The sequence below is a fragment of the Lithobates pipiens genome, unplaced genomic scaffold (assembly GCF_037356315.1).
Source record: "Lithobates pipiens isolate NorthernLeopardFrog02 unplaced genomic scaffold, aLitPip1_a1.2 Scaffold_16, whole genome shotgun sequence".
Classification (NCBI taxonomy): domain Eukaryota; kingdom Metazoa; phylum Chordata; class Amphibia; order Anura; family Ranidae; genus Lithobates; species Lithobates pipiens.
The window spans coordinates 618,771,195-618,794,583 of record NW_027507748.1 but is presented as its reverse complement, the minus strand read 5'-3'; the positions used below and the strand labels follow the sequence as shown (position 1 = coordinate 618,794,583).

Sequence of the window (23,389 nt, the reverse complement as noted above, 5' to 3'; positions counted from 1 at the left end):
CACGGAGCTGCTGTCAGCGCTGTATGTCACGGAGCTGCTGTCAGCGCTGTATGTCACGGAGCTGCTGTCAGCGCTGTATGTCACGGAGCTGCTGTCAGCGCTGTATGTCACGGAGCTGCTGTCAGCGCTGTATGTCACGGTGCTGCTGTCAGCGCTGTATGTCACGGAGCTGCTGTCAGCGCTGTATGTCACGGAGCTGCTGTCAGCGCTGTATGTCACGGAGCTGCTGTCAGCGCTGTATGTCACGGAGCTGCTGTCAGCGCTGTATGTCACGGTGCTGCTGTCAGCGCTGTATGTCACGGAGCTGCTGTCAGCGCTGTATGTCACGGAGCTGCTGTCAGTGCTGTATGTCACGGAGCTGCTGTCAGCGCTGTATGTCACGGAGCTGCTGTCAGCGCTGTATGTCACGGAGCTGCTGTCAGCGCTGTATGTCACGGTGCTGCTGTCAGCGCTGTATGTCACGGAGCTGCTGTCAGCGCTGTATGTCACGGAGCTGCTGTCAGCGCTGTATGTCACGGAGCTGCTGTCAGCGCTGTATGTCACGGAGCTGCTGTCAGCGCTGTATGTCACGGAGCTGCTGTCAGCGCTGTATGTCACGGTGCTGATGTCAGTGCTCTGTATTACGGTGCTGCTGTCAGTGCTCTGTATCTCCTGCACCCTCTTGTTTGCCTACCCTGGTCCCTGACCTTCCCTCTCCTCCATTGCCTTCATTAGCTCCATAGTCCTGAATTGTCAGAACAATTTCCCAAATAAAAAAAAAATGCTTGTAGTTATCGATCCCAAATTCACCTCATACATGTATTATGCTATTGTCCAGGTGGTGGGACTACGTGCTACCCCCTAATAATTACCCCGTGGCCGCAAATTCGACCTAAAGGTTTGCGAAATTCGCCTCCCATTGAAGTCAATGGAGCCCGCGGCGAACGGTCGTTTTCGCGAACGTTTGTGTCCGTTCGCGTTTCGCGTTCGCGAAACGTCCCGTCGGAAGTTCGTCCATCACTAATCTCTATATTCAGTAGTCGTCTCCTATGGAGACTTTTTTTATTATCTTCTGTAGAGTGGTCGGGTCTGTATAAAAATCTCTATATGGTCGGTAATCATCTCCTATGGAGGTATATTATCTTCATCTTGTATATAATGGTTAGGTCTGAGATCTCTGTATGATCAGTAATATTTTTCAATGGAGACATATTATTATCATCTTATATAGGCCAGGTGTGTGATTATTCTGTATTATCAATAATAATGTCCATGTGGTGTGTATAGAAATCTCTGTATGATCAGTAATCTTTTCCTATGAAGACATAATAGTTTATCATATTCTATATGGTAGTCGGGTGTGCACTGTATAGAGCTCTCTATGATCAATATGTATTTCCTATGGACACATTATCATCTGGTCAGGTGTGTATGGAGATCGCTATAATCAGTAGTCATCTATCAATACATATTTTTACTATTTTTCTGTAATCATTCTGTATGATTAATAGTTGTGTACTATGGTGCCATGCTATTATCATCAATGGTGGTGTCTGTACAGAGATCTCTGTCACATAATATCATCCTATATATAGTGGTCGAGAGATCTCTGTACGATCAGTAATATTTTCCTATGAATGCAGGTCATCTTCTTTATGGTGGTGAGATGTGTATAGAGAATGAGATCTCTATGATCAGTATGTATCTCTTATGAATACATATTATTATGGTCAGGGGTGTATATAGATCTATGTATAATTAGTATGTCTTGTTTGCAGACATGTTATCATCTGCCCAGGTGTGTATAGCGCTCTGGGTGATCAGTACTATTTCCTATGGAGACATATCTTCTATATGATGATCAGGTATGTACAGAGATGTGTGTATGAACAGTGTTTATGTCCTATGCAGACATATTATATACGGCGAAGTGATCAGTATGTATCTCCTATGCACATTATATGTGAGGATCAGGTATGTAAATGGATCAGTATGTATCACCTATGCAGTCATAGTACACGTGATGATCAGGTATGTACAGAGATGTGTGTATGCATCTCCTATGAACACATATTATATATGGTTATCAGGTATGTACATGGATCTGTGTATGATCAGTATGTATCTCCTATGCAGACATAGTAAATGTGATGATCAGGTACGTACATGGATTGGTGTATGATCAGTATGTATGTATGTCCTATGCAGACATAGTATATGTGATGATCAGTATGTATCTCATATGTAGACATAGTACATGTGATGATCAGGTATGTACAGAGATGTGTGTATGTATCTCCTATGCAGGCATATTATATATGGTGATCAGGTATGTACATGAATCAGTGTATGATCAGTATGCATCTCCTATGTAGACATAGTATATGTGATGATCAGTATGCATCTCCTATGTAGACATAGTATATGTGATTATCAGGTATCTATCTCCTATGTAGACATAGTATATGTGATTATCAGGTATCTATCTCCTATGTAGACATAGCACATGTGATGATCAGGTATGTATCTGCTATGTAGACATAGTACATGTGATGATCAGTATGTATCTGCTATGTAGACATAGTACATGTGACGATGATCAGTATGTATCTGCTATGTAGACATAGTACATGTGATGATCAGTATGTATCTGCTATGTAGACATAGTATATGTGATGATCAGTATGTATCTGCTATGTAGACATAGTATATGTGATGATCCGTATGTATCTGCTATGTAGACATAGTATATGTGATGATCAGTATGTATCTGCTATGTAGACATAGTATATGTGATGATCAGGTATGTATCTCCTATGTAGACATAGTATATGTGATGATCAGGTATGTATCTCCTATGTAGACATAGTACATGTGATGATCAGGTATGTACACGGATGAGTGTGTATGTCCCATGTAGACATGTTCAGGTATGTATGTTGGCCCCTGTGACAGTCCAGGTATCAGGTGCCAGCACCCCGTAGGAAGCTGACATGCTGGGATTTGTAGTCCCCCGGTGGTCGGGGTACCCTGTGGCCGCCTCCCTGTGCTGTGTCTGGGACAAGAAGCCTAGAGAAGCCGGCGGGGGTGGATGTGGCCCTATGCTGGGAGCGGGGCCCCACATTGGGGGTGATTTTCTCATTGGGGATTCCCCTGCCTAGGCTGATCATTGTGCGCGTTCACGAGAGGCCGTGTATAGTGCGGAGAGCGGTGGGTACAAGGTGTAAATAGCCGGTGTGTGTGGAGGGGGGTGAGGTGGTGTTGGGGTCGTGGCTGTCGGTTGTGAGGTGTTCGGGAAGTGCGGCATGCCCCGGTGGCGGAGCCAGGCCCCGTCTCTAGCTGTGTATACGGTCGGCGGTGCGGGCTCGGGCAGGCTCACACTGCATACACTATAAGTCTGCCTTACAGCCGCAGCCCGCCTCGCTGCCTCACACACACATGACAGTTCGTATTTGCGCGCTGTTTTGCTCTGAGCTGACGTCCCGCCAACGTCGCCCAATGGTCGTCGGCCGCTGGTCAGGACAATGGAGGCGAGTCGGCCAATGGCGCGGGGGGACTAGTTGGCGGCGTCCAATGAGCAGCGCCGTGAGCTGAGAGTAATGTTACAGATTGGGAGAAGTGAAGAGGCTGCGTATCGATCCCGCTCTCTCTCACAGCCATTGCAGTACATTGAGCTCCATAGACACAGCATTGGGTGAGTAACGCGGCGCCTCCGCTTACATTGACTGGCTATGGCTAGGCGGCTGGAACGAGCCGGGTAAGTATAGGAGACGAAGACAGGCGGCAGGGAGAGCGCCAGGAAGACGTTTTAATCCGTCTTTTGGCCTCCATAATCCCGGGCCGCCGTGAAGGGAGCGGATGGGGTCAGAAAACACACCCGGCGGGGATGAGGGGACGGCGGAAAAGCGGGCACAGAGGGAAATCACCCCGAATTACAAGAAATACTTTATTCTACACACCGTGTGACGTCATGGAACGGGCGACCCGGACCGTGACGTCACTTTATATATAATATATATTTGTGTACATAATTAATTTTTTTTATTTATATATCCGGGGACTTTTATGTGAGGGGGCACCTGGAAAAAAAAAAACGGGCATTCGCCCCCTCGTGCCAGGGGCACTACCACCCGGTTATAAGGGCGTACCGGCTCCGCCATCTCCTAACCCTGTCCTAACATGGCTGACTATGAGGAGAAAGACGTCTACACCGGGCTCTGAGGGCTGGTTACCCGCCCGGGAACCCCCCCTAGTCCTTCGCCTCAGTCGCCGGTTCTCTCTATGAGATGGCGGATACGAGCCGCACTCTCTCTAACATGGTGGTTTAATAGCGTGAGGGAGGAGGGGCGCGGGCACGGCGAACAATAGGCAGAGAAGGGCGGCGCGCTCCCGCTGCCACCATTCCGAGAAGCGGGGCGCGCGCACGCGGTTCACATGGGCGCGCCGCCTCAGCCTTGTTCTTTTTCTATCTCTGTGTCTCCTCGCCCCGCAGTGACTGATATGCCGTGTAATGTGCGGAGGACGGAGAGACCCGCCCGGGGAGCCCACCCATCACCGCGGGCATATACGACACATTTCAGGGGGACTTTCTTTCATCGGGAGACGGGTGACCCCCCCCCCCCTCTTTTTTTTTCTTTTCTCCCCTCCCTTCATAGAGCTGCGCCATCGCCTGACAGAGAGGAGACGGTGGTGGAGACATGACAGAACGGCCCGGGGGTTGCCCATAGCAACCATTAGCCAACCAGCTGTCATCTCTATCCTGGAAGGGGGGAGGAGCCTCTTTATGACTCTCCCATACAGTCATCTGCATAGAAAAGTGGCACCTCAGCTGCTTATTTGTATAAATAATCCCCAGCACAAAGGACTATGCTGGGACTTGTAGTTCACCAAAAATCTTAAAAAAAAAAAAAAAAAAGCTATATATTTTTTTTCTTCCTCTATCATTATAAGATTAATGTTCTTTCACAGGTATCTTCTCATGGTCTACATCTAATCTAGCGGGCGCCCCAGTCAAAGTAAGCGCCATCCACACCAGTTCACATGAAAACACAAAACCTGTTTTTTATATATATATATATATATATATATATATATATATATATATATATATATATATATATATATATCTATATCTATCTTTTTTTTTTTTAATGCGTCGGGTTCAAATCTAACATAATGTGTTTTCATTCCTGGTCATCTGGGAGAAATTGAGACATGACTCAAAACACATAACGGCATGGCGTGTTTTTTTTTTTTTTTGTGTACGCCGCTGATTAAAATGCTGCGATTTTGATGTATTTTTCAAACAGGGCGCTGAAGATACAGCAAGCAGGACTTTTCAGAAGCCCGGCACACCACATGTGAACCGGTACCTTGAAAGAAGATTATTTTTCACACGCTTTTAACACTCTGCCAAATTGCGTTTTTAGCACGGCAGAAGCCTAAAGCTTGGTCGCACACAAAGATTTTCCTTGTTGGGGATGGCGGAAATCCATAGGTTTCTGATGTTCACGCTAATGCTGGCCATACGTTATATAATTTTCTTTAGACCCCTGTCACGCTGAGTCGTTTTTCAAGTGCTTTTGCGTTTTAAAAAAAAGTGCCTGAAAACTGCTTCCCATTTTAATCAATGGATGCTTTCACACTGGGGCGGGGAGGTGGGGGAAAAAAAAAACTCCAGCAAGCAGCATTTTTGGAGTGCTAAAAAAGTGAAATGAATAGCGCCTCAAAATGGTTCTGGTAGCAGTTAGTCGCGCGACCTTCAAAAAAAAAAAAAAAAAAGTGCCGCAAAAGCACCCAGTGTTTTAAAGGGAGTTTTCAAGCGCCTCAGTGTGAAAGGGGTCTTAGATTTACCTTCAGCTATGCAGTACAAGGGCCTGCTTGATTGTATACAAATTTGAAAGTGTTTAGGTTCGACCTCCAGTTTATATGGTTTTGGTAAGTCTTTAGAAAAATTGTATGATGGCGACCTAAAGGCCCCGTTCACATCTAGCAATTCGGCCAAATTATTGGTTTTGTCCACTATTCCAAATTGCACCACAATGCTGGCAAAACACAGCATGTGTGCCATTCCCTTTTATTGGCATCTAAAGCGCAGTGTGGTTTTGCCATGTGGCAATCTGCATGATGCGAAGTTTGTTGCCCAAAGAGGAGCAGGAGCTTCTTTTGGGCGACAAGGTTCGGGCCATGCAGATTACTGCATGATAATCAAAGCAAAACCGCACTACATTTCAGGTGCCATTAAAAAGAAATGGTGCCCATGCTGAGTTTTTCTGCCAATTTGGAATTGTGGGCAGAATTTGCGGTGATTCCACCTGCGATCCCAAATCGCTCGTTTTGAACGCCTAAGGAGTGTGGCTGGAGGAATCTCCCACTGCTGCCTATTTGTATGCTGACAGGTGGCACCCGCAGCTGTCAGAATGCCTGAGCAGTGGAACTGATTGGATGCAGTGGCTGTTCTGCCTGCCTCCTTTGGATTCTTTCACACAGTCGATCAGCGAGTTGATCTCCTGCTGAATTGGAACTGTGAACAAGAATGCATGTTTGTTTTTGGCATCCATGCCAGTTCACACTGGAACACGTGTGTTCCAGTTTTGACAGCTTATTCATTTGAATTGGCTGCCAAATGTGCGGGACATGCAAAAAAATAATACAGGCACTACCATCCATTTTCATGGCCACAAACATGCTGAATTTGGATTGGCAGTAACAATCAATGCACAGAAACGCACCTTTCCCGTTCCTTGTTTCAGTGTGAATGACCCTTACACAGTCGACTTGTGATGACTCTATAGGCGGCTGAGTCTGTTTACATCAGGCCACCTCCAATCTGTCACATTTGGTCCAGAGAAATGGAAAAGGGTACAGACTCAAGAGGTAGGTGGGTATAAATTGTTCACATCTACCCGACCCTAGGGCTGCATGGAGATTCCAATCAGGTTTTCCTGGAAATAGGACAGGCTTATCTGATTGGAATGCCTTTGTGAAAGGGCCCTTAGATTTTTCAGCATTTAACAAGCTGGGTGAGGTGGGTAGGGCCACCCACCAATCAAATTTTGAAGCCATGTATGGCCACCTTGGTACTACATTTACACTAATCCTGTGTGTGGTACAGGAGAAATGATCCGGGACATATAAACAGACTTTCCACTTCTCTGTGAAGTTCCCCTGTGCTCTAGTTCAGCAGCCTCGTCCTATAGCCATTCCTACTTTTTTCAGCACACAATTGCAGCGCGATGGTGTGTAGTGAACTCCAAACTCAAGAAGCATTGTCTCTATGCAACAGGATTGTAAGTCCAGCACAACTAAACCCGTTTGGAGTTGAGGTTTAAACACCTTTTAGTTGTGTTTAGAGTGCCTTCCTAGCCCTGTATGCTCTGAATTCTAATTTATCTAAATGCACAGTGTACATTTTACTAGAAGTCCTTACATACTGTTTAAAAATGTCCTAAAACACATGTATGTCACTGACAGCGAGACAAAGGTCCACACTAGTCATAAGAGAAATGTAGTGGCTGCAATACTTGCACTTTCCTACAATATGACTGCTTCTGTCATGCTGGTTCTCTTGTCTCTGTCCCAAAACATGTTGGCAGATGGGGATTTTTGACTCTCATTCTGTATACTTGTTCCAGGACAGCAGTGGTCAGCAATATTAGCTCTGTATTTCTGTTATGACAGGTTTACTTTAAACAGCTAAGGACAATTCTAACATAGAATTAATACTAGTGTGTTCTGATATAAGCCAGGAGACCCTTAAGTTTTACGACAGTCAGAAAGCAAGTCTATATTTCCCTTGTGTCTATACCCCATAGTGACTGCTGCTGACAGACTTCCTGCATAGTTTCCTGGTATCCCATGTGGTACATCACGGGTTGCACTTTGGGATGAGTAACATTTGAACTATTCCAAACACACCACATTCCCAGGCACTCAGCGTGCTTGTTTCCCAACTCACAGTTCGCCTTTTCATTCTTTTTTTTATTTTTTTTTTCAAAATCTATCTACAGATGACATGCTACAATACACTGTAGCCAGATTTGTACATTCTGTCCCCCCTTAGACACCGTTTAATACAGTCATTGTCGGTCATTTTAAGTTCAGACGAAATAACTTTTTATTAAAATAAAAATAACGGTTCAGTGACTTTTGCTCTGCATTGTACCGGTTGAGAGTGTGATATATGGATTATTGTAGTACATATTAGCCAAAATGCATTTCTCTACATTCACTATATTGCTTTAAAGTTCACCAGTTAATCAATTAGTACATGACTCCAGCAGAATAGATGTGTGCTAGATCTCCCTTTTTTATTTTTTTTTCACTGAACTAAAGACCATTTTGTAATCTGTGTCCTGGCAGTATTAGATATGTTCTATTTATGGTTAATGTGACTTAAAGTGGAGGGCCACCCTAACAAAAAAAATTGCATTAATATATAAAAAAAAAAAAAAAATTGGGATTTTTTTTTTTTTAAACTTACCACAATATCCTGTTGCTAGGCAGTCTTCCTAATCTGCCTCTTCCTACTCCGGGGTGATCTTCAGTCTTCTCTCTTCCTCGCGTTGTCTTCTGGGGAATGGGGCACGCTGTGTTCTGGGAACTGTGTGTGTATGGGGGCGCCCCATTCACAAAGCGCTGCGCGACTCGCGCATGCGCAGTAGTAAACTGGCAGTGAAGCCGCAAGGCTCCACTGCCTGTTTCCCTTAGTGAAGATGGCGTGCCGATACACGATATGAGGGAGTCTTCGGGGGGGGGGGGGAGCGGCCATCTCAGGCTCTCAGTGGCTCACTGAAAGGCTGAGGTGGGCATCAGTCCAAGCACCTGGCAGATCCAGACTTTGTTGTGATGACATTGCGCCTGGATGGATATCGGTGACGTCGGCAGTGAACAGACGTCAGACCGCTCTCTGCTGAAAACAGGTCACGGGAGTGCAAAACTAATTGCAGTCCTGTGACCCATAGGTGAAGCCCAGGCTGGACTTCTCCTTTTTAATAGAGCTTTATATGAACCTAAGGCTTCATAAATGTATTTATTTATTTTTTCAATAGTTGAGTGTGGTGTTACTGCTTTAAGCACAGTCCTGTATTTGTTTCAGATATAATACAATAGTACAGACTTCCCATGCTCTTGAAAGAACCCATTAGTAAGGAATTCAGTAATACGTATGTTGTGCACGCTGTTACAAAACTGTATGTTGTTCCCAAGTTTTAGGCCTACAACATCTAAAAATGCCTTATGGAATATAGGGAGAGTAGACTCTGCATTGAATATAGAAGTAGCCGGCCACTGCACACATTATAGATTTCTGCATATCTGCAAAGAACAATCGTGCTTTCGCTATTCCCTGACCTGATATTAACCACTTCAATACCAGGCACTTGCACCCCCTGCCTGCCCAAGCCAATTTTTAGCTTTCAGCGCTGTCGCACTTTGACAATTGCGCGGTCATGCTACACTGTTTTTTTTTCCTTTCATTTTCTTTTCCCCCCACAAATAGAGCTTTTTTTTGGTGGTATTTAATCACTGCTGGGGTTTTTATTTTTTGAATTTTTTTTATTTTTTTTGTACAACAAATACAAAAGGACCTGAAAAATAGAAGAGAATTTTTTTTCTTTGCTTCTGTTTTCTAAAATTTTGTAAATAAGTAAGTTTTTTTTCTCCTGCAATGATGAGGTGACACTGAAAGGCTGCACTGATGGGTACTTATGGGTGGCACTGCTGGGCATCACTGATAGGGCAAGTGTTCATAATGGGCACTGACTGGCACCATTTGTAGGCATTTATTGGTATAAGATCCGCTGATTGGCACGCCTGTCAGATGCGAATGAGGAAAAGCCGATAAACGGCTCTGCCTGTTTACAGTGTGATTGGACATGGCTGATCACGTGGTAAAAGGCCTCAGACTGACACACCACCGATCGCCACAGGTGCACGCCAGCAGTTATCCTGCTGGACATCATATTACGCCCAATCAGGATACCCGAACCACTGCCCGGCCATCATTCTGCTATAGGCCAGGTGGGAAGTGGTTAAAAAACAACTTATTTTATTATATTTGGTATTCATGTTTTCTTTACTGACATTCTTTTAATGGATTGAGATTTTCTGTGTAATCATACTAACCTGACCATTAAATTTTTTTTAGAAAATTGTATATTATATTTTATAAGCAAATTGGAAACTTTGTACCCATTCAAGGTTCCCCTTTTAACCGAATGAAGACAGTTGCAGTCTTTCCAATGACAACTCTTCTCAGGGCACATCTCACCCACTACTGTATTCTACAATGCAGGTCTAGCCGCACTACGTTTTTTAAAGTGGAAAGTTATGAATCCATTATGGAGATTGCTGTCCGGGGAAAGTATATGACAATTTTCAAGAAGAAAGGAATGTTTATTTGTGGGAATAATCACTTCACTGCTCTATATTAAACTACAATTAATGGAAATACAGGTGGAATATAAAAGGTTTTATTAACCTTTCTATAAACAGCCATTTAGGGTGCTTTCAGACAGATGCCAAGAGTGGCAAAACAGACAGCGGAACCACAGTTTTGCCACACCCCAGCCAGCCATTGAATAGTAACAATACAGCCAGACAGGATTGTACACATGCTGCTTTGCTTTGTGGCTGCAGCATTTTTAACTTGGGGTGCAGAATCTGGCAGATGGCACAGCCTGTCAAACTTTTGCCTATTGAGCTCAATGGGAACGTACCCAAATTGCAAACTGGTTGCAAATGAGGCACAGTCACATAATGTAAAATGGCCATTTGACACTTTAAAACTAAAAATAGATGTTCAGGAGGCAGCACCAGTTTCTGTCAGCCACTGCTATACTGTCCTCTAAAAAAAGCGATCCACTGTGGATTGACTGTCAGTGTGGAAAGCAGCACCTCTAATGTGAGAGAAGCTTTAGTGGCAAATCCTTATGCATACACACTGGAACGCAGATGCAAAAAAAAGTAAGGTTTTGAAGTGCACTCTATAAAAATTTCAAAAGTAAATTGGATTTAGAAATATATAGAGGGTTGGAAAACAGTTGGCCAAAGCGTGAAGAATCTACTTCTTTACAGCTGGTTGAAAATGAAGGAAACATTGCTTTTAAATGCATACATGGGCATTTCTGTTTTCATCTTTGTAAAGCATTTTATTGGATCTGGAACAGTGATGGCCTTTTGAACAGGATCTTGTAAAGCAGTGTAGACATGCAGCGTGCATATACTTTGTGTCTATTTATCTTGTATACATTTTTTTTTTTTTGCCCAATCAGCACTGCAGGCGATGGGCTGCAAAGCTGATCTTTGTATTCTGCTGGTGGGTTGGGGAAGAGAGTCTCAGCTGTTAGAATATAAGGACACGGCAGGGAGGATTCCCCCATCAACATCAAATGTGTGGATGGGGAATCGGGTCAGTGATGTGTTTTTTTTTTTTTTTTTTTTTTTCATTCCACCCATTGGTTGATTGAAAAAAAACACGGACACATGTTTGGCCAGCTTCGCTGCTTCCCCCCCCCTCTACACAAGTCAAAGGAAATGGAATATGAAACCCTTCCTATCCTTATATCAATCCATTTTCCCTGAAATGAAATAAAAGGTGAGCTTTGTTTTGGCTGCATCAAACTTGTTTCAGGAGTATGACACACCTGTACACAAACAACCTATATATGTGATCAGGGAAAATTACTCTGATGCAAAGCTAATATAGATCTACAGCAAAGTATTTCCATGTGTTTATAATAAATGTTTTTTTTGTATGTTTACAGAAATCTAACAAAATGGGGAAAGGTGATCCTAAGAAACCAAGAGGAAAGATGTCCTCTTATGCTTACTTTGTGCAAACTTGCAGAGAGGAGCACAAGAAAAAGCACCCGGATGCATCTGTAAACTTTGCAGAGTTCTCCAAGAAGTGCTCAGAACGATGGAAGGTAATGGTTCCCGTAACATCCAGAAGTATGGTCCGAAATTTATACATCCTCTGTATTTTGTTACATTATCTGTGCATGTTGGGTTATGTAAACCTGGTACCATAGGAACGTTTTTTTAAAGATTTAAGCATGCTTGCTTATGTCCGATAACTATTGTAAGGAGCCAGCAAACCAATCTATTGACAGCCATAGAAAAGGCTCCAGAAAGTCACACAAGCTGTTCATTTGCATTGTGTACCTGGTTCCTGAGATTTGTCTAGTTCAGTAATTCCAATATCGACATACCTTTCATAAAAAAGAGCTTCTTTAGGATGTAAGCACAGGTGTGGGTGTTTGGTGTGTGTGTGTGTGTGTGTTTGTTTTTTTTTTTTTTATTTTTTTTTTTTTTAAGTATTCAGACTTCATTAAGCTGATCATCTTGTCTGGTTTTGGCTCACTTATGAAGGCAAAGCACAAGACACTCTCTGGAGACTCACCTGGCAATTAAATGTAGACACACCCTTTTAAAGGGAAATGTGCACTACTTCAGTGTATAGTCAACCATTTTATCCACTGGATCCTATTTTCAAGGATATCTGTCAGAAAACAAGTTAACTATGTGGGAAGTTGGAGATGGTATCTGATACTGGTTCCAGGGCAGTGTAGATTTCCCTCTTCAGTTCTGCTAGGAGGAACATTACTGACCTGGTGTTGGCATGATTTCTAGGAGTCAGAAAATGCCATTTATACAGCGATTAGAGCTAAAAATAGCCACTGATTACTGTATAAATGTCACTGGCAGGGAAGGGGTTAACACTAGGGGGTGATCAAGGGGTTAAGTGTTCCCTAGGGAGGTGTTTTTAACTGTGGTGGCAGTGTACTGACTGGAGGAGGGGAGAGATCTGCTGTTCCTAGTGATCAGTAACAGCGATCTCTCTACTCCCCTGTCAGAATGGGGCTTTGTATGTTTACATACACCAATTTCCCCATTGTGGCTCTGTGGAGCGATCGCAGGTGGCCGGTGGACATTGCGACCACATGCATCATCTTCAGTGTAGCACCGCGGGCATGCACGCTTCCCCTACCGCTCTTAACGTACACCTACGGCGATTCGCGCAGCTATTCCAGCCTCCCGCAGTATAATGGCTGGTCGGCAAACTGTTAAAGTACACTAATCACATTTCTCTTCATTGTATTAAGACCCAAAGAAAATAAAGTTCTACTTGTCACTGTAGGTTACCTCACAGTCCACTTACCTTTTTAAATGAATATCCTTAATGTTTTTTACGATTTACAGTTTAAAAAAATAAATAAATGCTTCTTGTAAATTAGAGGCGCAGCAGATGGTGTTGCGTTTTAACACGGTCCTGTACTCGGCACACTATGGAAAAATACGCAAAATAATTACAGCATTGTAAAAGTAGTAGGACATGCATATGCATTTTATATAGTATAAAATATTTCCATTTATTACTAGGTGTTTAAGCTATGAAAACCAAATAGAACTGCTGTATGTGCACTGCATTTATTGCAATTCGGCTATTATGGTAGTTGTACAAGGAACCCTCTTTGGGGGTCATAATTGCCTTTAAATCGCTTGTAAAGGTTAATGGCGCAATTGTGTGTGTGTGTGTGTGTGTGTGTGTGTGTGTGTATGTACATACGTATATGTGTGTGTAATATATATAATTACCTCTCTGAACCTACATTCAGAAGCCAGGATGACTGACTTTATGGGCCCCTTTGCAACCCCATCATTCTACTTTAACATCTAATGCTTATTTTTTTGATTGTATATCTGACACTTAATATTTTGTGACTTTAGGGGTCTTGAAAAAAGCTGTTAATTTTTGACACAATTGCACTGTCTAGACCAGCCCCTACCCACCCCCGTCCCTCCCACTCCTTCCATCCAAAGTGGTAAGTTATCGCAGGGCACTTTATATGGCAGCACAGGGGCGATTTATAAGTGAACCAACAATGTAGATGACTGTATCCTTTAAAATTAATTGGTAAATTGTCCTATTTCCATCCGTGTGTTGTGGTGTTTGTTTTTTGTTTTTTTTTACAATACGCTATGTCTTTGTCTTACAGACTATGTCTGCTAAGGAAAAGGGCAAGTTTGAAGATATGGCAAAAGCAGATAAAGCTCGTTATGAAAAAGAAATGAAAACTTATATACCGCCCAAAGGAGAGTCAAAAAAGAGGTTTAAGGACCCGAATGCACCAAAGAGACCACCGTGAGTTCCAGCTGTGGGGTAGATGAAAAGCTGCTTTGGCTAGTCTAACTAAAAGATATTTCCTTCAGAAAGAATGGGGCAGACTTGTACAGGTTGTGGAAAGGGACACCATGTTCATGTTTAAAGTAGTAACCAGTCAAATGCTTGCCTGCATGTGTAGATAGAATGTGATTGGTCAATATTGCCATCAGAATATATATATATATATATATATATATATATATATATATATATATATATATATACTAAAATGCGTGAGCTGTACGTCGGCTCTTTAAGACTCTGTAGATAAATGCCTGGCACCTGCAATCACTTGTGACAGAGCGAGAACTGGGACATGTGTGTAAAAACACAAATCCCGGTTCTGTCATGGAAGAGGCGACAGATCGTCTCTCTCTCTCTCTCTCTCTCTCTCTCTCTCTCTCTCTCTCCCTCTCTCTCTCTCTCTCTCTCTCTCCCTCTCTCTCTCTCTCTCTCTCTCTCTCCCTCTCTCCCTCTCTCCCTCTCCCTCTCTCTCCATTCCCCCCACAGTTAGAATCTCACACAGGGAACACAGTTAACCCCCTTAATTGCTATTTTTTAGCTGTGATCGCTGTATAAATGTCACTGGTCCCAAAAATGTCTGTCGCAATGGTTGCAGTCCCGATAAAAATCGCAGATAGGCGCCATTACTAGTAAAAAAAAAAGTAATAATAAAAAATGCCATAAAAGCAAAAATATGTAGAATACATATTGAGCTAAACTGATGAAGACTTTTTTTATTTTATTTTTTATTTTTTTGGCTATAGCAAAAAGTACAAAATATTTATTTTCAAAATTTTGATGCTTTTTTTTTGTTGTTTGTTCAAGTGTCAGTTAAAGTGACACAGTGCCGTATCGCAAAAAATGGCCTGGTCAGGAAGGGGGCAAATCCTTCCAGGGCTGAGGTGGTTAACAGCTGTTATACTCTATTTTATTACAGTGAAGGGGTCTGGTTTTAGGCCTCATTCACACTAGCACTATCAAACGTGTTTAATTTCATAGTTTCTAAACCCATAAAAATACATGTAATTTTTTCAATGGAACCATTCACACTGCAGTCAGTTTTTAATATACACGATTTATATAGTTTTAGCTGTGTTTAGAGAAAATTAAATTCTGTGCATCCAGGAACTGACTAGTAACTCTAAACGCATTGGCTTTAAAGCAGGGATATCCAAACGCAGGAAAAATTTGGTATGGGAGGCATATACACTTCCCAGATAACTTCTGAGTTTAGAAAAGCTGAACACAAGAGTCAGTGTGAATGAAGCCTTGGGGCTCTTTCTATACATGTGTGGCAATATATCTTTTTGTTGCAGATCTGCTTTCTTCTTGTTCTGCTCTGAATTCCGTCCTAAAATCAAAGGTGAGCACCCAGGTTTGACCATTGGAGATGTGGCAAAGAAACTTGGAGAGATGTGGAATAATACCCCATCTGAAGACAAGGTGCCTTATGAAAAGAAAGCTGCCAAACTGAAGGAGAAATATGAGAAGGTAATTTCTTCCCATATATTGGTTTCTTAAAACTGTTCAAACATTTTACCACAATTACATTAAAGTATAAGTTCACCTTTTAATAAAAATAAATGCAAATATTATTTTTTTTTGAATGTTAAAAAATGTGCATTTTTTTTTTTTTTTTTTGTTCTTGTTTCTGGAGCCTCTAAAGTATTGCATCAACGATCAGCACATTATTGGTGCCATGCAGGCCCCTGTATATCTGTCAGTGTATCTGTGTGCCTATACAATCCCATACAGGAAAGCAAATACAATCTGACAGGCAGAGAGAATCAACCACCACAGCGCCGTGGTAGTTCATTGAAAACTACAAGCCGACAGCCACAAATGCTGCCGGACCTTTTCGTTTTTCATTCACAGAACACTGAATGTGATGTGGGTGAAGCCCCGCTCAGCCATGGTTTTAAAAAAAAAAAAAAAAATGTTCGCGGGGGGGAGAAGACCACCCCCCCCCCCCCCGCTAGCTGTCACTGTCAAAGTGGGGACTGGTCCATTCGTTGCATGTTATGTGAATTTGAGTGTAACAGGTTATGAAAGGTGAACTTAAAGATGTTCCTACTAAAACCTTTATTTAGATACAAATAATAGATTTGCAGTGTATAGTTTACCATATGCTAGAATATCACAATTTTTGGTTTTATCTTTTGTGTATTTGTATTTTTCTGTATAGAGAATGGTATTGAAGCCTCAAAGAGGAGTACAGTACAATTCTGCTGAATATCACCCAAAGTTACCAGCTGGTTTTCTTTTCATTCTCCAATATGGGCTTAGAAAATAGCAGCTGAAGTCTGACTAGTTGTAGAGCATTGTAAATACTTTTATTTCCACCAAATTTTACACTTTGTATGTGGCTTCTTTCATTGGATTTGTGCAGAAGGTGGCACTGTCTTACCAAGTTTAATTTTCCTTCTCAATACGTCAGATTGTTCTCTTTGGAAGATATTACAAGCATAGTTCGTGCATAGAGTAGACCGAGAGGCAGGGCTTCTATCTCTGTTATGCCCAAATGGCATTTTGGGGGCTGTTATGTGGGCCACAACTAAGGAAACTTTTTTTTTTTTTTTTTTTTTTTGCCTCTTTTCCGGACTTTAATGACATTATAGTAACATACTTATTTTGGGGCTCTAAAGCTTTACCTGTAAATCTTTGTAGACTTGACTGCCTTTGGACAGGCTTGCTGACAAAGTCTGAGATCATGACTGATTTATTTACACTGATGAGTAACTTTGCCAATTTTCCTTAGGGTCTATTAACATTTTGTAAAAAAGAAGCCCAAAGGCCAACGTAGCGCTCGAAAAATTATAAAGGAAATGACTATATGTGAATAAAAATACACAGCTACCAGCACCTTAAAGTCTTATATATATATATATATATCCTCAAACAAACAAAGTCCATAAATAACGGGCTTACACCCATCCATGTAAATAAAGATGATAGTTTGCAGTGGAGGAAATCCTGAAAAGATCCTTCATATGAAGTCGCCCAGGTGAGTAAATCTGCTTACCAGATCGCTGTGTCCACTAATCGTTAGTCTCACCAAGCTCGGGAATAGAATGGTCTCCCCAGGACCTTTAAATGGCTGTCTGAAACTGCAGCTGGAACCAGTGATACTCATAAAAAGAAATGCTCCCATAGTGTAGTACTTAATGAAGGTGAGTTTAATAAAAACGAGTAAAAGCCATTTGAAAGTGATACAGCAGTGTTTAACAGAACCGCACTTCCTATGTTTGCCAGTCCACCTCCTAAGAAAAACGTGATGACGTCACCATAGTTTTTTTCCTCTCAGGAGATGGATGGGCAAATAACATGGGAAGAGAAGAGAATCCTTTGCAGATGCCACGGATCCGTTAACAATAAATACTGCTGTATTGCTTTCAAACGCCTTTTTTATTTTTGTGCGCAATCTACTCGTTTTTTTATTAACCTCCCCTTCATTAAGTACTACACTGTGGGATCATTTCTTTTTGAGTATCATTGGTCCCAGCTGCAGTTCCAGACAGCCTTTTAAATGTCCTGGGGACACCATTATTTTCCCTGAGCTGGGTGAGACTACCGATTTAGTGGTCATGGCGATCTGGTAAGCAGATTATTTACTCACCTGGGTGTGGAGCAGGGCGCACTTTACATGAAGGACCTTTTTTACAATTTCCTCCACTGCAAATCATCATCTTTATTCACATGGATGGGTGGTAACCCCTTTTATTTATTGCCTTGAATTTCAATGGGACTCTTTTTTTAGTTTTCTCATCACTTGTTTAATTGATCAATAATTTCACTAGTGCAGCATCTATTTTGTATATTCTATTAACATTTGTCTGTCTTCATGAAGGGGGGGAGGGGGAGAAACTTACATTCTTCTGCATAAAAATGCATTTTAAAGCAGACGTCCTATTTTATCCTGTGGGGCTAATTCACATTTACCCTTGTTTTGTTAGCATGTGTGCTGCAACACACACAGGAACAGTGTAAATCCAGCTTTAAGCATTAAAAAAATTGAGCTTTTAACTAGGGCTGAAACAACTAATCGATTAATCGATTATTAAATTAATCGATTACTATTTTCATAATCGATTAATCGGGCATTAACAAAATGGGGTTAAAGTTAATGAGTCTGATATTTACCAGATTGACCATTTTTAATAGTATATCTCTCCTCTAATAGTATATACAGTATATCTCTCCTCTAATGGTATATACAGTATATCCCATCTAATAGTATATGCAGTATATATCCCCTCTAATAGTATATACAGTATATCTCTTCTGTTATTCTCACAGTGGATTAGATATTTTGCTCCCTAACCATATAGTTGGTTATTTATCTTTTACCACTGCATATAGAAATATTTGAGAATAAATTTCCTTTTTTTAAAACTTTTACATATTAACTAAATTATACACCACACTTTTTTTACGGGTATTAATCGATTATGAAAATAATCATTAGTTGCAGCCCTACTTTTAACTGTTCTACAGGGTGATAAGGCAATACTACTCAATATACTTTTGTGCTTCACTAATTCACTAATTTTTTTTTTTTCTGGCACACTTTATCAGCCTTAAATTGCAGTGATCTAATACAAATCTACTCCTCCCTTTTGGCTGTAATCCGAGTGTGGCCTGGGTTGATTTTCAGTACCAAAAGCGGTAACCCTGGGGCACACATGTGATTTACACTGTAGTGATATTTACCTTGTCCCTGCGATCCCTGATGCCGATGATGTAATGCCGTCGGAGGTGACCCATCATATCTTGTACCACTTTGACATTCAAAAATACTGACATAATCAGACTGCCAGGGAGGTTAATCCCCAAAATGCTGCCAACTATTTTTGCAAATTTTTACTTTCACTTTTTCCTTGTATTTCCAGTTATAACATTTTTGTTAAAAGCACAACATCCTTAAATAAATTGAAATTTTTTTTTTTTTCTCGTTCCATAGGATGTTGCAGCGTATCGGGCCAAAGGAAAGCCTGAGGCAGCCAAAAAGGCACCTGCTAAACCTGAAAAGAGTAAGAAAATGGAGGATGATGATGACGATGAAGATGATGAAGACGATGAGGAGGATGAGGAAGAAGAGGATGATGAGGAAGATGATGAATAAACCTCTCCAGGAGCAGTTTTGTCTATATAGCATTTAAACCCCCTGTACACAGCTCTCATTTTTTAAAGAAAAAAAAAACAAAAAAGAAAAACAAATCAAAATATAAGGATGTGTAAGATTTGTTTTTAATCTGTACAGTGCCCTGCCCTTCCCTATTATATATATATTTTTTTTTTCTTTTTTTGTATTGTTAACACACTACCAAACGTATCTTTAGATGGCCCTGTCTTTTAAGTGGTTTTCAATTGCCACTAACCTTGCCTCGTACAGTAAGGGGGTTGTAAATTGGCATGGAAATTTCAGCAGGCTCATGTTGGTGCACAGCACTATTTAGTTTATATGGGGATGTAGTTCATTTTTTTTCATCTTCAGTTGTCTTAGCATCATCATTATTGTTGTTCTGTTTAACTGAATACCACTCTGTAATTGCAAGAAAAATTGCAACTGTTTTGTTGACATTCTGATTGCTTCTAAGTAAATACAATTTTTTTTTTTTTTTTTAAATGCCGTGTTATTTATTCTGGAGTTCAGTACCGGTTCAGTGTTTGTGATCTCCTTACTAAAATCATGATTACATGTGTTAAAGTTTAACAGCCCTCACTGTTAAATGATGGACATCTTTGTTGCAGAGGGTTTTACCTTTTTGTAACAAGTTAATATTTTCTTTTGTATTTAAACGTCACTATCAGATTAATGCTTCATTTTAGTTGGAAGTATCAGTTAATTACATTTCACTTTTTATTTTTTATTTTTTGGATCATAGTCTTAACCACTTGCCGCCCGCCCTATAGCAAATAGACGGCGGCAAAGTGGTTGCATAATCCTGACCGGACGTCATATGACGTGATCAGGATTATGAGCCGCTGCGCGCCCCTGGGGGCGCGCATCGCGGCGATCGTTGTTGCGGGGTGTCAGTCTGACACCCGGCAACTACGATCTCGGTAAAGAGTCTCCGACGGAGACTCGTTACCACACGATCAGCCATGTCCAATCACGGCTGATCACAGTGTAAATAGGAAAAGCCGGTGATCGGCTTTTCCTCACTCGCGTCTGTCAGACGCGAGTAGAGGAGGGCCGATCGGCAATTCCTCTGACGGGGGGTCTGTGCTGATCGATTATCAGCACAGCCCCCCCCCCCCCCCCCCGAGGATGCCCACACTGGACCACCAGGGACGCCACCAGGGATGCCAAGGACAAGGTATGCCACCCTAGACCACCAGGGATTCCAGTGACTGCCACAATGGATGCCAATCAGTGCCCATAATGGATGCCAATCAGTGGCACTGATTGGCATCCATTAGTACAATATATTATAATACAATGCTGCCTATCGGTTCCCATCTGTGCCGCCTATCAGTGCCTACCTGTGCCGCCTACCCATGCCCACCTGTGCCACCTATCTATGCCAATTTGTGCCACCTATCAGTGCCCATCCGTGTCGCCCATCAGTGCCGCATATCGGTGTCCATCAGTGCCACTTCATTGGTGCCCATCATTGCCCATCAGTGAAGGAGAAAACTTACTTATTTGCAAAGTTTTGAAACAAACAAAAAAAAAAATTTTTTTTTTCAAAATTTTCGGTATTTTTTTTTTGTTTAGCAAAAAATAAAAACCGCAGAGGTGATAAAATACCACCAAAAGAAAGCTCTATTTGTGGGGAAAAAAATGATAAAAATTTCATTTTGGGTACAGTGTAGCATAACTGCGCAATTGTCATTCAAAGTGCGACAGCGCTGAAAGCTCAAAATTGGTCTGGGCAGGAAGGTGTTTAAGTGCCCGGTATTGAAGTGGCTAAGCCAGAGACTTAGAACTTTTTATTCCAAATGTATTACCTTTTTTTTTTAATAGAAAATCACTGTTTTGTGAAGTGATTTATACTTAACCATATAAGTGTAGAAGTTAAACATGCAGAGTCTAGCCTCTTAGTTGGCATGGCAAATGGTCTCAAATTTAGCTAGATGTATAGTTTAAGAGGCAGTGTAGACAGCATTTTGTTTGTGTGTGTGTGATAGATATTACAAATATACACATAGTTTAGTTATAAAGAAAACACTTTGTTTTAGGCATTACATGACTGATTTATTTGGCTACTATTTTTTTTTATATAATGTTAGACATTTTTGTCTTTTTAAAAAGTTGACCTGTATGGTCAATAGTACATAGAAAAATCTGAAACCCCACTAAGGGGTTGATTTACTAAAGTAAAATTAGACACTCCTTTTCCTCAGCGCTTGGTAAATGTGGTGAAGCTTTACTTTTGTTTTTTCCTTGCACCTGATTAGATCTTCTTTACAAACAGAATTTTTATTTGTGTATGATTGGATGATGGAATTCTACTTGCATTTTAGAAAATCGACCCCCAATGTGTACATTGAATTTGGCTATTAATACTCCTCAGGTGCATATAGATGACGTTCAATGTCCAGCTGGCTTTACACAGCACCCCCTCACATGTGCACTGCATTGCCACTTGTTTTAAGTTGGCCTTTAAAGACCATTTCTAGCCAAAACATTTTAGTTTTGGACAGAGTTGTGAATAGTTATGGCTTTACATGTAACTAAAAACAGTATCTGAATGTAAAATAATTTGACGGCAACAATAAATTGTAATCTGCAATAATCTTAACCCCATACCATATTTTGTGAACATAAATATTGGATAATAAAGACTGCAGATAATTCCTCAAGTGCCTTGAATACTGCTGAAAGAAACCTTTCCTAGGCTGCCACTGCTGACCTGAATATGCTAGTAGTCTGGACTGCCTGGCTTCAGTACATGTGCCTTGAGCTTGTCTCTTCAGACAACGGCCGAAAAGGGGGGGGGGGGGGGGGGTAAATCTGCCCGTGCATTTTGCCGGCAGTATCGCAGAGCTGCCCCATTGATTTCAGTGGGGAGGAGCGGTGAGTTCACTGCTGGCAGGACTTTTTGTGATGCCCTGCCAGCGCACTGCTCTAGTGTGAAAGGAGCCGCTGTTTTCAGGCTCTATTAGTGCTGTAGTGCCTGAAAAATGCTGCCAGTGTGAATGGGGTCTAAAAGTTCAATTGCTTTATACTTCTATAGACCCAAGTAAAGGATGTAGTGCTTGTATATGCACCCACCCTTTCTTTGCTATATTAGTATCTTCAGAACCGCTATCTGGCTAATCTGGCAATGCGCTGGAGGCTGTACTTGGACCAGGGATTGTGGGGCTAAAATTTTACCCCAGGGCTCTACCGGTGGCTTTTTCCATACCTTTGGTACTACCTCAGCTGTGACCCAGTCTCTAAACACATATTTCTCTTATATTCACCGACTGACACACCTCCTCTCTGTAACTAAATGGGTTGTATAGCCTGCCATTAGGAGAAACTAGGCAAAATTGTTACACAATACACAGAACTTTAATCTCGCCCCAGGGGGGCGGGCCCCGTGCTATCAACCCTTGCCACTGCTCCTAGCAGCTTCAGTTTTTATTTTACCTAGCAAGGAGAATGACCTAGGAATCCCTGCGGGCCTCTCGGTCCATACTTTTGCTGCTTTTTGCGCAAGATTAAAGATCCTGAGATCTATCAACTGCCGGCTGGGTGGCAGGCTGGTTAATGATATCCTTGTAGTCTCCCCAGTCTGGTCATCGAGCGTGAGCAGGCCACAGCTAAGGCTCCGCAGGCCACGACATGCCTCAGCTCCAGAGGTGGTCGGTAAGCTACAATGCTCCGGGGCTATACATATGACCGGGCTACTGATTTCTGGATCACAGTATACCAAGGCCAGCAGCCACCCTGTAACTGCGCAGAAGTGGGTCTGTGATGGAATGTCTCCCAGCTCTTTAGGACTGGTAAGTACGGCTCTCCCTGCTTAGGTGGGGTGAGCAGCTGGGCATTCCCTGGGGGGTTGATTCGGGGGCCACCTCACCTCCCTATCTCCCCTCCTTTCCCTCCTCCGAGGGGGGTGGCTGCATGAGCGGTGTGTGGGTCACTGTTTCTAACCTGTGGGGGTCTGTGCGGCTGGCGTTGGTCCTGGTCCAGGTCTAGGCGTCCCAAAAACATGTTTATGGAGGTTCTGACTTAGCAGGCAGCACGTTTTTATTTTTTGCTCTGCCGCATGGCACCGTTCCAGCGGCCATCTTGAATTTGGGAAA

The 23,389-nt window shown here is 42.1% G+C and overlaps 1 protein-coding gene across 1 annotated transcript; it reads left to right on the top strand.

Moving 5' to 3' along the window:
• The first annotated feature begins 3,509 nt into the window (after nucleotides 1-3,509).
• HMGB1 (high mobility group box 1) lies at nucleotides 3,510-19,772 on the top strand. The gene is made up of 5 exons (XM_077484087.1): nucleotides 3,510-3,673; nucleotides 11,745-11,906; nucleotides 13,980-14,125; nucleotides 15,466-15,640; nucleotides 19,110-19,772. The coding sequence occupies exons 2-5, from the start codon at nucleotides 11,757-11,759 to the stop codon at nucleotides 19,269-19,271; spliced, it is 633 nt and encodes a 210-aa protein (XP_077340213.1). The 5' UTR covers nucleotides 3,510-3,673; nucleotides 11,745-11,756; the 3' UTR covers nucleotides 19,272-19,772.
• Nucleotides 19,773-23,389: the final 3,617 nt, after the last annotated feature.

Excerpts from the sequence above, each read along its gene's own strand:
- HMGB1 (XM_077484087.1), top strand. The coding sequence starts at position 11,757 with ATGGGGAAAGGTGATCCTAAGAAACCAAGAGGAAAGATGTCCTCTTAT. Across the intron at positions 14,126-15,465 it reads AATGCACCAAAGAGACCACC|ATCTGCTTTCTTCTTGTTCT; the intron begins GTGAGTTCCAGC and ends TTTTTGTTGCAG. Across the intron at positions 15,641-19,109 it reads TGAAGGAGAAATATGAGAAG|GATGTTGCAGCGTATCGGGC; the intron begins GTAATTTCTTCC and ends CTCGTTCCATAG.